We start from the raw sequence: 15,607 nt of genomic DNA, 5'->3' as shown, positions 1-15,607 counted from the left end.
AAGTGGTCTTCGGACTTCCTCTCTGGGATGATGATCGACTTCCAGCAGCAACAAAAGCAGCAGCAGCAGTAGGCGAACCACTCAAGGATCCTACGGAGGAATCCCAGTTAGGAGAGGACTCGTCAATCATGCCAGTGACATGGCCTGCAGGACTACTTACTTTCCTGACTTATGAGGAAATTGACGTTGAGGGAGTTGTTGGAGTGGCTTTCAGGAGCTTGGGTACAACAGGAAGAAGAGATTTAGGTGTCTGTGGACTGCTTAAGCTTTTACCCAAAGTTTCTGAACTTGACAATGACTTTTGATGAATGCGCTGCAGGTGACATATAAGGGAGGATGTTCCTAGGTGGTTAATAACCTTACCCCTACTTATTATGGATTGACAAAGGCAACACATGGCTTGACACCTGTTGTCCGGATTTATGGAGAAATAATTCCACACCGAAGAGGTGGCTTTTTTGGTATTTTGCCCAGGCATGACAAAGGGCTTTCTCATCCCATAGACAACAACTGTCTCCACTGGTGCCTTATTCAAACAAACCACATCACCATCAGAATCCTCATCGTCAACTTCCTCTTCAGCGGCAGCTACACCCATATCCTCCTCATCCTGGTGTACGTCTACAGTGACATCCTCAGTCTCAATACCAGCAACTGAACTGGCAGTTCTCCTCCCAGCACTTGCAGGAGGTGTGCAAATAGCGGTAGGAGCCTCCTCTTTCCATACAGTCTTGGGAAGGCCAGGCCTAGACATTGCAACCGCAGACACACTTGGCCTCTCCTTGGGGATTTGTGATATCTCTGAACGCACAGTTTTTTTTCCTGCGCTTTAACAAGCGTAATTTTTTTAATTTTTTGAGAGGGAGGAGGGCTTCCATCCTCATTAGAAGCTGAGCCACCAGTCATGAACATAGACCAAGGCCTTAGCCTTTCCTTGCCACTTCGTGTTGTGAATGGCATATTGCCAATTTTACGTTTCTCATCAGATAATTTCTTATTTTTCTGATTATTAATTTTTGCTTCTTGGATTTTATATGCCCTCTATGAAATTGGGCATCGGCCTTAGCAGACAACGTTGATGGAATTGCATTGTCAATGTCATGACTGGTGGCAGCAGCAGCTTCAGCACTAGTACTAAGAACTGGAAGTGATTCCTGATCTTCCACTATTTTTTCCTCAAAAATGTTGTTCTTCATTTCACAGGACAGCACCCCTTTATTATTACAGCACACAGAACAGAGCCCCTTTATTTTCACAGCACCCCTATATTCTTACAGCATACAGGACCAGTGTTCTTTTATTTTAACAACAACACCCCCAAATTTTCACAGCATATAGGACCAGTGTGCTTTTATTTTAACAATAGCACCCCTGAATTTTTCAAGCATATAGGACCAATGTGCTTTTATTTAAACAACAGCACCCCTGAATTTTTACAGCATACAGGACCAGTGTACTTTTATTTTAACAACAGCACCCCTGAATTTTTACAGCATAAAGGGCCAGTGTGCTTTTATTTTAACATCAGCACCCCTGAATTTTTACAGCATACAAGACCAGTGTACTTTTATTTTAACAACAGCATACCTGAATTTTTACAGCATACAGGACCAGTGTGCTTTTATTTTAACAACAGCACCCCTGAGTTTTGACAGCGTACAAGACAGGGCCAGCACCCCTGTATTTTCACACCATACAGGACCAGTGTGCTTTTATTTTAAGAACTGCACCCCTGTATTTGTACAGCATACAGGGCCAGTGTACTTTTATTTTAACAACAGCACCCCTGATTTTTTACACCATACAGGGCCAGTGTACTTTTATTTTAGCAACAGCACCCCTGCATTTTTACAGCATACAAGACAGGGCCAGCACCCCTGTATTTTCACAGTATACAGGAGGACAGTGCCTCTGCCCCCTCTATAACACAGGGACAGCCAGGACAGCAACACCCATGTACAACTGCAGCACCCCTAACAGCACATTAAACACTAGTGACAGCCAGGGAAGCACCCCTAACAGCACAGGGACACCACTGTGACAGGAACAGCACCCCTACAGAGCACACACTGACCCCATGACCAACTATAGAGAGATAGAGGTCTGTCTCCCTCACTCTCCAAGTTCAGAGTGAAAATGGCAATGACGCGTGTCTGTTTAATTGTTTATATGGAATCCAAAACCCACGAGAATCTGACAGCGGGATGATGATGTTTTGCCTTGTTCTGGTTTCCGAGTCTGGCGGGATGTCCCGAGCTGGCCTCGCATCCCGGCTCGGAGCGTGAAGTTCGGGGGGGTTCAGTTCTCAGAGAACCGAACCCACTCATCTCTAGTTATAAGTTATTCAGGATTTACAATGTCTTGAAAGCCTCTCTATCTGGAGCAATATATTACACACAGCATTTACTAAGCAGTGATATCTCCTATTTCTCTGATCTTGGAATGTTCTTCAGGTACTCTAGCAACAGTCTTCAAAACCTCTACTCAACAAAAGTAATAAGACTAGGGAGGGAATATACCACACTTCGATATTCATGCTTATTAAGGAAACAGAATGCAAACAGTACTGATAATCCAATACTTATCACCTACAGGAACAAAATTATTTGTCTAATGGCCTTACCCGACTCATTGAGTCACTATCTGGAGAGATCCTTGTTCTCTGCAGTGGGAAACTTCTAATGAAACTGGGCTTCTTATCTCATCAAGCCACCTTTTAACATGGAGGGGGATAAAGGTTTGATGGGCCCAATATTTTACTCCCCTATGAAGACCTGGAACATGGGTCCACCAAAGGTATACTAAACTGTAGCTCCCTGCCAGAGTGCAAATGGTCACAGTGGAGGGATTCCAATCATCCGGGTAATATGTAAAAACTTTTTAGAAATTATAGTTATACTTTAACTTGAGACTAGGGGGCCTCTTTATTAATGTGGGTGTTGATTGACCATGTTAATTAAGTATTCCATTCGCTGTGAGTTGCAGCAGTGGATCTAGCATTAGAGATATTCTGTATTGCTCCGGTTGTGGGACGGCTGCTCTGGAAAGCTATTGACATGACCATCCTATCACCAACACTTTCGCCACTAATTAGTAGTTGTGAAAGTGTTCACTTTTGGGCAGAATAAATGAGCATGAATACAGAGAGGGCCGATGGAGGAGGAGGGATCTGTTCTCTATTTGTACATGTGAACTCTATCCAATAGGAAGGAGCAAGCCTTCTAAAACTAACACCATCTGAAGATGGCGTTATTTTCTGCAAGCAAACTCCTTAGTTTGCCGTATCCCATGTATTGTACTGTATAAAAGTGGTCACACAGTACGCCATAAATCATATTACATTTGTTGTTTTTTTCTTTTTCTTTTTTTTTCTACAAAATAATGCAGTTCTTCTAATTTTATTCATTTAGGAAAACACTGCAGTTGATTGTGTATAGGGTGTACAAGCCAATGGGGAATTGACTATGCTCATGCAGCACTGGTCACACCCACACAACACTGGCCACAGCCATTCAGCACTGGCCACACCTCCTCTGCTTCCCACAATAGGCCCTAAATCAGTTCCAGCCCAAGGCCCATGTTGCCCTTAACCAGAAGGTCCAATAAAGTTCATATACTGACTGAGGGCCTGATACAAAGTTGCACACAGTTACTTGTACAGCTGCAATTTCATATGCAGAGGCACCTACTGCCGGTGACTCACATCTGCCACTCACACACATAAGGGGAAACATCAGGAACATCGGGCACACATCAGTCCCACCATCGGACCCTGAGGAACCATATGATGTCTCAGATTGAGCGGCCAGGGCCACTGCAACTGTGAACAAAATGCAGTACGGCGCTAGTGGGGTGCTAGTGGGGTGCGTTTCTAATAAAGCAACTGCCTGAAGTAGGTTAGTCACACCTACAATTGATAAATATAGAAAGCGAATAGTAAAGGCAGCGCTTGATAAAAACCAGATGGATTGTCTAAAACACACTCATTTAATATAGTTAAAAATATTGCATAATAACCACAAGGAAATTGACAACAATAGATAACACTGCATAAATGCAAAACTACTAGCCACTAATCTATCATTAACGATAGATAACCACAATCCGCCTATTCCTATTAATCCCACAGGACCTAAATTGAAAACATGGACATAGGTCTAATCGCTTAAGACTGACAAATGCGGGTGACAAAGTGGCAAACAGGTGTTTGCCACTTTGTTACCCGCATTTGCATCATTGAAAGAACCAACACTGCCTGGACCATCACGGGACCTACAGAATTTGTTTGGGACTTAATGCTAATAAGGACTGGACTTCCATAATGCATGGTGAGGACTTTCCTGTTTGAATTCACTCTTGGAATTTATCCTCCAGCGGTCCCATTGAGATCTTCGTCCTAGAGACTGCGCTCTCAGTCTTAAGCAATTAGTCCTATGTCCATGTTTTCAATTTAGGTCCTGTGGGATTAATAGGAATAGGCAGATTTTGGTAATCTATCATTAATGGTGACTAGTAGCTTTGCATTTATGCAGTGTTATCTATTGTTGTCAAATTCCTTGTGGTTATTATGCAATATTTTTAACTATATTAAATGAGTGTTTTTTAGACAATCCATCTGCTTTTTATCAAGCGCTGCCTTCACTATTCGCTTACAATAGTCCTGACATGCCTACATTCTAGCCAAAATACCTATTTTGTCCCAAAAAAATGAATGTACTACAGTCATTTATTGATTCTGGGATAATAGTTCTTACCTTCATAAAATATTTTGAAGCCATGTGCGCTAACTGCAAAGTCACTGGTCAAACGCAACGAAAACACTGATCCAGTACTTGTTACAGGTGGAGGAAGATGGAATCCCGTTATCCTGAAATACGAAGAATAAACAAACTTAGTACTCCATGTTAATACATTACGAAATGCTACTTTGATTTATTTGATTTGAAAGAATGCCGTATATACAGTAAAATGCTGTAAGAGTTTATCATTATGCTATAGTTACTTGCATATTTTAATCTAAATTTAGCACATCTACAATCAGGTCTGACTTACCCTCTATATATGGAAATGGACGAAGTTGCCCAGAGCAACCAATCAGATCCTACCTATCATTTTATAGAATGTACTGAAATAATGATAGCTAGGTGCTGATTGGCTTCTATGGGCAACTTCTCCACTTGTCATCTATATAAGAAACATCTTCCCTTAAATCTCTTATCTGTAATTCTGCTGTCCGTAAATTGTTTTAGTAATACTGTTATTACTGAGGGTTTTATAGTATAAACTGTAGAGGATTAAGGGGGACATTTAGCAAGCAGTGATAAAAGTGGAAAAGTGAGCCAGTGGAGAAGTTGCCCATGGCAACCTATCAGCATTGACTTAACATTTATAATTTGCATACTATAAAAGTATACAGAGCAGCTGATTGGTTGCCATGGGCAACTTCTCCATTGGCTCACTTCTCCACTTTTAGCACTGCTTAGTAAATGTCCCCCTTAGTGAAATATATTTGCTTCCTGTATCAAACATTTTTAACTCAACTAAATAACATGAGTGGTGCAGAAAAGATTAAACAGCACATAATAAATTTACATACGTCATATTACCAGTCCGAGAAAGTACTGAGCTTCCTAGGCATACATACTCCCACCTCATGGTAAGAGCCCTCTTCCTGCTGGCAGCTGCTTACTTGTCTCTCTAGTCTGGTGACTGACTGCAGTGGCGCCAATAGGGGGCAGGTACTAATTATCTGGCCCCAGGCTGCTGGAGGGACAGTGTATGGGCCCTGCGGGGGTTCAGGTCCGCTGCCCCTTCTCTCCCGATTATTCCTGTACTTAAGGCCGGGGATATCTTCCCATTGATATCTTTGGGAAGAAGGCACCCGCACATACAGAAAGCAAAGAGTCATTTCTCTATAGTGCACCATCCTCCCAAATATCACTGGGAAGATGACGCAGGCCAAGGAGGAAGGACCCACTTCACACAAGTAAGGTAGAAATGGCACCACCTGTGGGGCTGCTCTGTACTGCTCGGTGGATAGACTCTCAGCCTTGACTGTATAACAAGGCATTGACACTTTACAAAGGAGTGTGAGAAGAAGGAAAGAGATCCCATACTTGTATAGGGAAGCCATTCCACCAGCTCATGACACTGGAATATTATTCTGCTATCATGCACACTATCAGGCCTTGACGAAAGTCTACAGAAAATATAGTATTGCCTCGAATTGTATCAAAGATCACACTCCGTGAATTAGTCTGCTTAATATTTATTATATAACAACTGTATATAGAACAAGACCCAAAACCATCATTTTAAATAATTCCATATCAGTGTGATTCTGTTTTGTTCATGTGAGTTCTTGACATAAGGTTCTTACAACAAAACATTGGCAAGGTTTATTCATTACCAGACATAGGGGTCTATTCAATTAAAGTAGGGATTGCCGTCTAGTTGGGAAAAAGACAGTTTTCGACTTTTTTCGGTTGAATCTGGATTCGACCTATTCAATAGACCTGCCATTTTTCCAACTTGCCGGCAATTCCAATTTGCCGGAAAACACGGCAATCAGCGGATTAGCCATGGATCCACATGTATTTTCTAATTAGCGGCCAATTTTGACAGGTGTTTGGCCCGTTTTCGACAATGCTGAGCCGAGATTTAACTATGGTAAGCCTACCATAAATCTCCTTTTCTGCAGTGGTGTACACTGGTATTCTACAGGGAATACATTGGAGATGTCCTAAAGCAGTTCCTCAAGGGAGGGGACGCACCGTAGCAGGTATGAGAACCCGGCGTCCAAAGGAAGCATCCTGGGAGGCGGAAGTATCAAAGGCATAGAACCTAATGTACGTGTTCACTGAGGACCACGTAGCCGCCTTGTACAATTGTTCTGCAGACGTGCCACGGCAGGCTGCCCAAGAAGGTCCAACAGACCAAGTAGAATGGGCTTTAATAGCAGCAGGAGCTGGGAGCCCAGCCTGCGCCATTCTAATCCATCTGGCCAAGGTCTGCTTATTTGCAGGCCAGCAACGTTTGTGGAAACCAAATAGTACAAAAAGGGCATCTGACCTCCTAATAGTGGCAGTCCTCTCCACATATATATACGGAGAGCCCTTACCACATCCAAAGATTGCTCTTTGGATGACAAGTCAGAAGAGATAAATGCTAGAACCACAATCTTTTGGTTAAGGTAAAAATGATGACACCACCTTAGGTAAATAAACGGGCAAAACCGGTTAAAATTGCCCACTAATTGAATACCTTCCTGTTGGATCCTTTCCGTCGGAGAGGATCCGACAGGCATTGAATACACCCAATAGTAGATGAAGTTATTGCTTCAAGTTTAAACTTGTGTTGACATTTCAGTGCAAAATAACTTTTTTAACTGTATCAAACTGTTTTTGCTCTGCTTTAGGTTGGCATAAGACCTCAGATGGCCTTAGAACATTCATGGGAAAATGTCATTATTTATTAAATTTTGCTGTAAACTATATATTTTAGTGCAATATTCAGAAACAGAAAACAGCAAAACTTGATTGATTTCCTTTTGGGGAAACCAGCCAGCTAACATTTCTGTACACATTCATTCCAATGCTTTGCTGCAGTGAGAGATAAATTATTCATCATCTCAATAACAGTTACATCTGAACATAGCAGGTGGAATTTATCAACATTTCCCTCTAATTTATCATGCCTTAATTAATTGTTCCCATTTGTTTTTTCGACAGCTAAAAATACGATTTACCGTAACTTGAGACAGTGATAGAATAAGGGGAATTTATCAATAACTAAAGAAAAAAACATTCATCATATGAATATATAATCGAATGCATTAAAGTAATGACACCTTTAGAAAACTTGGTGATAAATAACATAGGGATTAATAAATATCAAGAAAGTTCTACTTTAAAAGTGTTATTTGTTTCGGTTGATTTAATTATTTTCTATTTTTTGTTATGTATCAGTATAAGTAGTACCGTAAGTGTAGAGAACTCAGGTCAAGGATATAGTGAGTGACGGGACTAGTTATCCCAAAAGTTTAGAGGAGCAATACCTGTTGCAATGGATCTTTCTAGACACCCCTATAAAATGCAAGCTCATATTGATCTTTAAATGAATGTCAGTCATACACTAACATGCAATGTGACAGTGTACCAAACCTTCCACTTATAGTAATTGTTAATGTACAGGTAACAGTGTATGTACTGAAAGTGAAGCTTGGCTCACAGAAGCCCCTCTGTTTGCATCACTATGGGTGCATGGCCTCACGGGAACACCCCAAGTTACATCACTCTCCCTGGAGGTGCACGGATGCTGTACCCTGGGTCCCCCTCTGTCAGGGGGTCCCCCTGGTTGAAGTACACTGACATAACTAACTCTCCATCTTGTGCAGCAGCAGGACTAGGCAGCCAGAATGTGAGCAGTACTATATGCAGGCAGAGACACAGGAGTATCAGGTTTCATGAGCTATCAACAGAATTTCCTGACCAGAGGAGAAATAAGAGGGGGCGGCGGGGGGGGGGGGGGGGGGAGCTGTAAGTGACCCAGGGATCCCACCTTCTCCTCCTCACCAACTTGGGACCTAGAGAGGGAGACACAGAGAGTCCTCCTGAGTCCAGTCCCAGTGTGTAAGTAGTACAGAGGCTGCTACTAGTCTTGCATATAACAAAATAAATTGTAGATTTTATTTTTCTACCTGTAAGGTTAGGTTATTAAATTATCTTTCTTCCACTACAAGAAAATATTAGAAAATAGTTGTCTCTCAGTTAGGTGGAGCTATAAACAGAACCCATGTACTTTTAGATTGTTAGTTTAAATTTAATATACAAATGTAATATAAATAATCCATACCTCTTAACATGACCCATTGCAGGAGAGACAAAATATTCTCTGCCTGGACTTCCCTCTTAATTTATTATTGCAATCACCTGTGTTGAAATCCCTTTTGTGCCAATTAGTTAAACACAGGTGACGTCAATCATATATTAAGAGGGAAGTCCAGGTAGAGAGCATTTTGTCCATTCTGGAATGGTTCATATTGGGAGGTATGCACATTCTAATAAACACCCCCTCCTCCAGGCCCCCTGTCTTAAGTGACCTGAGTCCACTCAAGGCTTAATCCAGCCATGACGCCACCCCTGTTGTCCATCGCAGAGTAATGAAAATTGAATTGGAAGGTGACAGGGAGGTACAGAAGAATGCATTTGTTTGCAGTGAGGGCATACTGTAATTCTTCGGCTGTGGTTTTAAGGGAAAATATTTGGTTTGATCCAAATTCTGAAAGACAGAAACGTGTGTTCTAGTAACAGAGGTTATACAAATAGAAAATGAGAGATTTGCATCATAACCCACCTCTAGGCAGACAGTAGCCACCGATGGCAGTACAAGTTCTATTTTGGATAAATTGATTTTTAGTTGCCATTTGGTCATTCATGTGAAAACATTGATATATATATATATATATATATATATATAGTTTTCCTGAATAATACACAGTCTCTTGCATACTCAAATGACCAATTTTGACTAGAGATGAGCGCCTGAAATTTTTCGGGTTTTGTGTTTTGGTTTTGGGTTCGGTTCCGCGGCCGTGTTTTGGGTTCGAACGCGTTTTGGCAAAACCTCACCGAATTTTTTTTGTCGGATTCGGGTGTGTTTTGGATTCGGGTGTTTTTTTCAAAAAACACTAAAAAACAGCTTAAATCATAGAATTTGGGGGTCATTTTGATCCCAAAGTATTATTAACCTCAAAAACCATAATTTACACTCATTTTCAGTCTATTCTGAATACCTCACACCTCACAATATTATTTTTAGTCCTAAAATTTGCACCGAGGTCGCTGTGTAAGATAAGCGACCCTAGTGGCCGACACAAACACCGGGCCCATCTAGGAGTGGCACTGCAGTGTCACGCAGGATGTCCCTTCCAAAAAACCCTCCCCAAACAGCACATGACGCAAAGAAAAAAAGAGGCGCAATGAGGTAGCTGTGTGAGTAAGATTAGCGACCCTAGTGGCCGACACAAACACCGGGCCCATCTAGGAGTGGCACTGCAGTGTCACGCAGGATGGCCCTTCCAAAAAACCCTCCCCAAACAGCACATGACGCAAAGAAAAAAAGAGGCGCAATGAGGTAGCTGTGTGAGTAAGATTAGCGACCCTAGTGGCCGACACAAACACCGGGCCCATCTAGGAGTGGCACTGCAGTGTCACGCAGGATGTCCCTTCCAAAAAACCCTCCCCAAACAGCACATGACGCAAAGAAAAAAAGAGGCGCAATGAGGTAGCTGTGTGAGTAAGATTAGCGACCCTAGTGGCCGACACAAACACCGGGCCCATCTAGGAGTGGCACTGCAGTGTCACGCAGGATGTCCCTTCCAAAAAACCCTCCCCAAACAGCACATGACGCAAAGAAAAAAAGAGGCGCAATGAGGTAGCTGACTGTGTGAGTAAGATTAGCGACCCTAGTGGCCGACACAAACACCGGGCCCATTTAGGAGTGGCACTGCAGTGTCACGCAGGATGTCCCTTCCAAAAAACCCTCCCCAATCAGCACATGATGCAAAGAAAAAGAAAAGAAAAAAGAGGTGCAAGATGGAATTGTCCTTGGGCCCTCCCACCCACCCTTATGTTGTATAAACAAAACAGGACATGCACACTTTAACCAACCCATCATTTCAGTGACAGGGTCTGCCACACGACTGTGACTGATATGACGGGTTGGTTTGGACCCCCCCCAAAAAAGAAGCAATTAATCTCTCCTTGCACAAACTGGCTCTACAGAGGCAAGATGTCCACCTCATCATCACCCTCCGATATATCACCGTGTACATCCCCCTCCTCACAGATTATCAATTCGTCCCCACTGGAATCCACCATCTCAGCTCCCTGTGTACTTTGTGGAGGCAATTGCTGCTGGTCAATGTCTCCGCGGAGGAATTGATTATAATTCATTTTAATGAACATCATCTTCTCCACATTTTCTGGATGTAACCTCGTACGCCGATTGCTGACAAGGTGAGCGGCGGCACTAAACACTCTTTCGGAGTACACACTTGTGGGAGGGCAACTTAGGTAGAATAAAGCCAGTTTGTGCAAGGGCCTCCAAATTGCCTCTTTTTCCTGCCAGTATAAGTACGGACTGTGTGACGTGCCTACTTGGATGCGGTCACTCATATAATCCTCCACCATTCTATCAATGTTGAGACAACCGACACAATTGGACTCTCCTTGTGGATTTGGGATTTCGAAGAATGCACAGTTCTTTGCTGTGCTGCTTTTGCCAGCTTGAGTCTTTTCATTTTTCTAGCGAGAGGCTGAGTGCTTCCATCCTCATGTGAAGCTGAACCACTAGCCATGAACATAGGCCAGGGCCTCAGCCGTTCCTTGCCACTCCGTGTCGTAAATGGCATATTGGCAAGTTTACGCTTCTCCTCCGACAATTTTATTTTAGGTTTTGGAGTCCTTTTTTTTCTGATATTTGGTGTTTTGGATTTGACATGCTCTGTACTATGACATTGGGCATCGGCCTTGGCAGACGACGTTGCTGGCATTTCATCGTCTCGGCCATGACTAGTGGCAGCAGCTTCAGCACGAGGTGGAAGTGGATCTTGATCTTTCCCTAATTTTGGAACCTCAACATTTTTGTTCTCCATATTTTAATAGGCACAACTAAAAGGCACCTCAGGTAAACAATGGAGATGGATACTAGTATACAATTATGGACTGCCTGCCGAGTGCAGACACAGAGGTAGCCACAGCCGTGAACTACCGTACTGTACTGTGTCTGCTGCTAATATAGACTGGTTGATAAAGAGATGTCTATGTAACTATGTATGTATAAAGAAGAAAGAAAAAAAAAACCACGGTTAGGTGGTATACAATTATGGACGGACTGCCTGCCGAGTGCAGACACAGAGGTAGCCACAGCCGTGAACTACCGTACTGTACTGTGTCTGCTGCTAATATAGACTGGTTGATAAAGAGATGTCGTAGTAGTATGTATGTATAAAGAAGAAGAAAAAACCACGGTTAGGTGGTATACAATTATGGACGGACTGCCTGCCGAGTGCAGACACAGAGGTAGCCACAGCCGTGAACTACCGTACTGTGTCTGCTGCGACTGGATGATAAATGATATAAAAAATATATATATATCACTACTGCAGCCGGACAGGTATATATTATATATTATATAATGACGGACCTGCTGGACACTGTCTGTCAGCAGAATGAGTTTTATTTTTATAGAATAAAAAAAACAACAACACACAAGTGAAGTCACACGACGAGTGTTTAACTTTTTCAGGCAATCACAATATAAGTATACTACTAACTATACTGGTGGTCAGTGTGGTCAGGTCACTGGTCAGTCACACTGGCAGTGGCACTCCTGCAGCAAAAGTGTGCACTGTTTAATTTTAATATAATATTATGTACTCCTGGCTCCTGCTATAACCTATAACTGGCATTGCAGTGCTCCCCAGTCTCCCCCACAATTATAAGCTGTGTGAGCTGAGCAGTCAGACAGATATATAATATATATAGATGATGCAGCACACTGGGCTGAGCCTGAGCAGTGCACACAGATATGGTATGTGACTGAGTCACTGTGTGTATCGCTTTTTTCAGGCAGAGAACGGATATATTAAATAAACTGCACTGTCTGGTGGTCACTCACTATATAATATTATGTACTCCTGGATCCTGCTATAACCTATAACTGGCACTGCAGTGCTCCCCAGTCTCCCCCACAATTATAAGCTGTGTGAGCTGAGCAGTCAGACAGATATATAATATATATAGATGATGCAGCACACTGGGCTGAGCCTGAGCAGTACACACAGATATGGTATGTGACTGAGTCACTGTGTGTATCGCTTTTTTCAGGCAGAGAACGGATATATTAAATAAACTGCACTGTCTGGTGGTCACTCACTATATAATATTATGTACTCCTGGCTCCTGCTATAACCTATAACTGGCACTGCAGTGCTCCCCAGTCTCCCCCACAATTATAAGCTGTGTGAGCTGAGCAGTCAGACAGATATATAATATATATAGATGATGCAGCACACTGGGCTGAGCCTGAGCAGTGCACACAGATATGGTATGTGACTGAGTCACTGTGTGTATCGCTTTTTTCAGGCAGAGAACGGATATATTAAATAAACTGCACTGTCTGGTGGTCACTCACTAGTAAACTCTCTGCACTCTCTACACTTCTACAGTACTCCTCCTAGTCCTAAGCTCCAGTAAATCTCTCTCTCTTATAATCTAAATGGAGAGGACGCCAGCCACGTCCTCTCCCTATCAATCTCAATGCACGTGTGAAAATGGCGGCGACGCGCGGCTCCTTATATAGAATCCGAGTCTCGCGAGAATCCGACAGCGTCATGATGACGTTCGGGCGCGCTCGGGTTAACCGAGCAAGGCGGGAGGATCCGAGTCTGCTCGGACCCGTGAAAAAAACCATGAAGTTCGGGCGGGTTCGGATTCAGAGAAACCGAACCCGCTCATCTCTAATTTTGACTTCTATTCCTTTTTCAACGTTCATAGACATTTACCGTATTACTTTTGACAAGTGTTCAAAGAACTTTTTAGTTTGCTTAAACTCTAGCTTTACATTGCAAAGAGGAAGCAGAAGAATCCCCCCTTGGTGAGCTAATTACAATGCAAAAAAAAAAGATTACTTTCAATGTTATGTTATCCTTGAAAATATTAACTGTCTTATCCAATTTTGCTTGGTGGTGATTACAAATGACTGTTCTCATCAAATCTCTTTATCTAGGTTTCTTTTGAAAAATGTGGTCAGATCCCTTTAGCTGACAGTTCATTAAAAAAAAAAAAGTGAAGAAGACACTACGGTACACAACATGCAAATGACATATACTGATATATAACGTAGGTAAGGTTCAGAGGTGTTGCTACATATTTACAGCTTAATAGTAACTTGTTTGTTTAATTGTTGATGGTTCGGTGTTAAGATAAATGAAGACTGCAGTCCTTAAGGAAATGAACCCACTTATATGACGCAGTATAATCCATTGTATTTGCATTGTAATTCATGCTTCAAAAGAGGCGTACAAATTAATTCTCCCATAGGCAAGTAAGAAGGGTCCCAGTAATTATGTCATGTCCTCCATTAATATCAATTTAACCTCTGTTATCGGCACCAATCACAAACAGCGCGGAAGCCAATGTTAGTGTCCCAGTATCATTAATAAATACAACATTTTTTTAAGGTCAAGTCAGTCAGTAGATGTCACAAGTATGGTTGTATACAGGGCCATCTGAACGTTTAGGCACACTAGGCAGCTGGCCAGAGGACCAACATTTTTGGGGGACTTTAATCAGCGGTGAGTGATGGTTACACTATGAGAGCAGCAGGCAGCATTCGTTAACAGCCTCCGAGCCTGCAGCCATACAGTAAATATCAGTATGCTGATAGGTGGTTGGCTGGAGTTATCCACCAATCAGAGCGCTGACAGCCATTCACTGTATGGAAGTATGTGAAGAGATGGTACAGGACCGCAGTAACAGCATGTTATGGTTTTTTTTTTAACTTATTCCCATGATTGGGTAGGGGCCACAATACATTGCTTTGCCCTGAGCCCACAATGCTGTTAAGATGGCCCTGTTGTATACACATGCCTGACAAATGTTCCCCAAAGGAAGCATTTGGCCTACAGTAATTCAGAAATGGACGTAAATTTGTTATTTCTGTACAACTCCAAGGTTTGCAGATCCGCACATGCACATTGCAGATTTGGTTCTGCAGTGACAGTCTCAGCGCCCCAAAAGCTGCAGCATGGCAGGCTGCTGGCTTTTGGGGTGGTGACATATCCCCCTGGGTGTGCCAAAGGCAGTGGCTGCATCTATCTCTCAATCAGTCCTGTGTTTTGTAACAAAATACTTTCATAAGACAGCATGTACTGTAGCACAATACCCCCTGACGGATATTCAGAATCCTATCCCTTTAGAAAGTGTGGATCATGCAATTTGCTAGTCAATTGAATTTAGTATACACAGAGATTTTTATGTGACCAGTATAACTCTGCCGCGTGAGATGCGAGGACTGTTCTTAATGTCTTCTGCTGCGAACCGCAACTAATTCTGTGTCGCATGTAATATTGGAGCTTCCAGCGACCCGAAGTCCTATGCAAATATCTACCATTGCATGGTTACTAGTCACCTAGTCGTAGAAGCAGCCAGAATCTACAGCAGTGGCACTTTCACCTACCACATGCTTGGTGCAGAAGAGGTGATTGAAAATGGCATGAACTTTGCAAACTCTCAACTCAGAATAGGTCCCAACTCTGGTTACACACCCATGGGGCACTTCTCCTACATGCAAATGCCTCATTGCCACCCAGTTGCCACCCAGTAACACCCATTCATGACACAAAGCGACTGAGATGCGTCAGTCTCAGAATTGCTCCAAGATCCATCTAAGTTGCGTACATATGCCACGATGTCTGCGCATTCTGATAAAAATTGTAAGATGTGCCACATTGGGTGTAACTCAGAATCAGGGCCACTGACCAAATATTGGGGGTCATTCCGAGTTGTTAACCCGTTGCCGATTTTCGCTATACTGTGATTAG

At 42.7% G+C, this 15,607-nt stretch overlaps 1 protein-coding gene across 1 annotated transcript in view; it reads right to left on the bottom strand.

The window, feature by feature from the left end:
• Window positions 1–15,607, bottom strand: part of CSMD3 (CUB and Sushi multiple domains 3) — a 1,529,921-nt gene that overhangs the window by 1,255,697 nt on the left and 258,617 nt on the right. Inside the window, exon 3 of the mRNA XM_063924487.1 lies at window positions 4,755–4,867. Within this exon, the coding sequence (XP_063780557.1) occupies window positions 4,755–4,867 (113 nt within the window). The remainder of the gene's footprint in view (window positions 1–4,754; window positions 4,868–15,607) is intronic.

Source organism: Pseudophryne corroboree, chromosome 5 (assembly GCF_028390025.1).
Source record: "Pseudophryne corroboree isolate aPseCor3 chromosome 5, aPseCor3.hap2, whole genome shotgun sequence".
In the NCBI taxonomy this organism is placed as follows: Eukaryota; Metazoa; Chordata; class Amphibia; order Anura; family Myobatrachidae; genus Pseudophryne; species Pseudophryne corroboree.
Note: the sequence above shows the minus strand (reverse complement) of the source record. Positions and strands in the feature narration are given on the sequence as shown.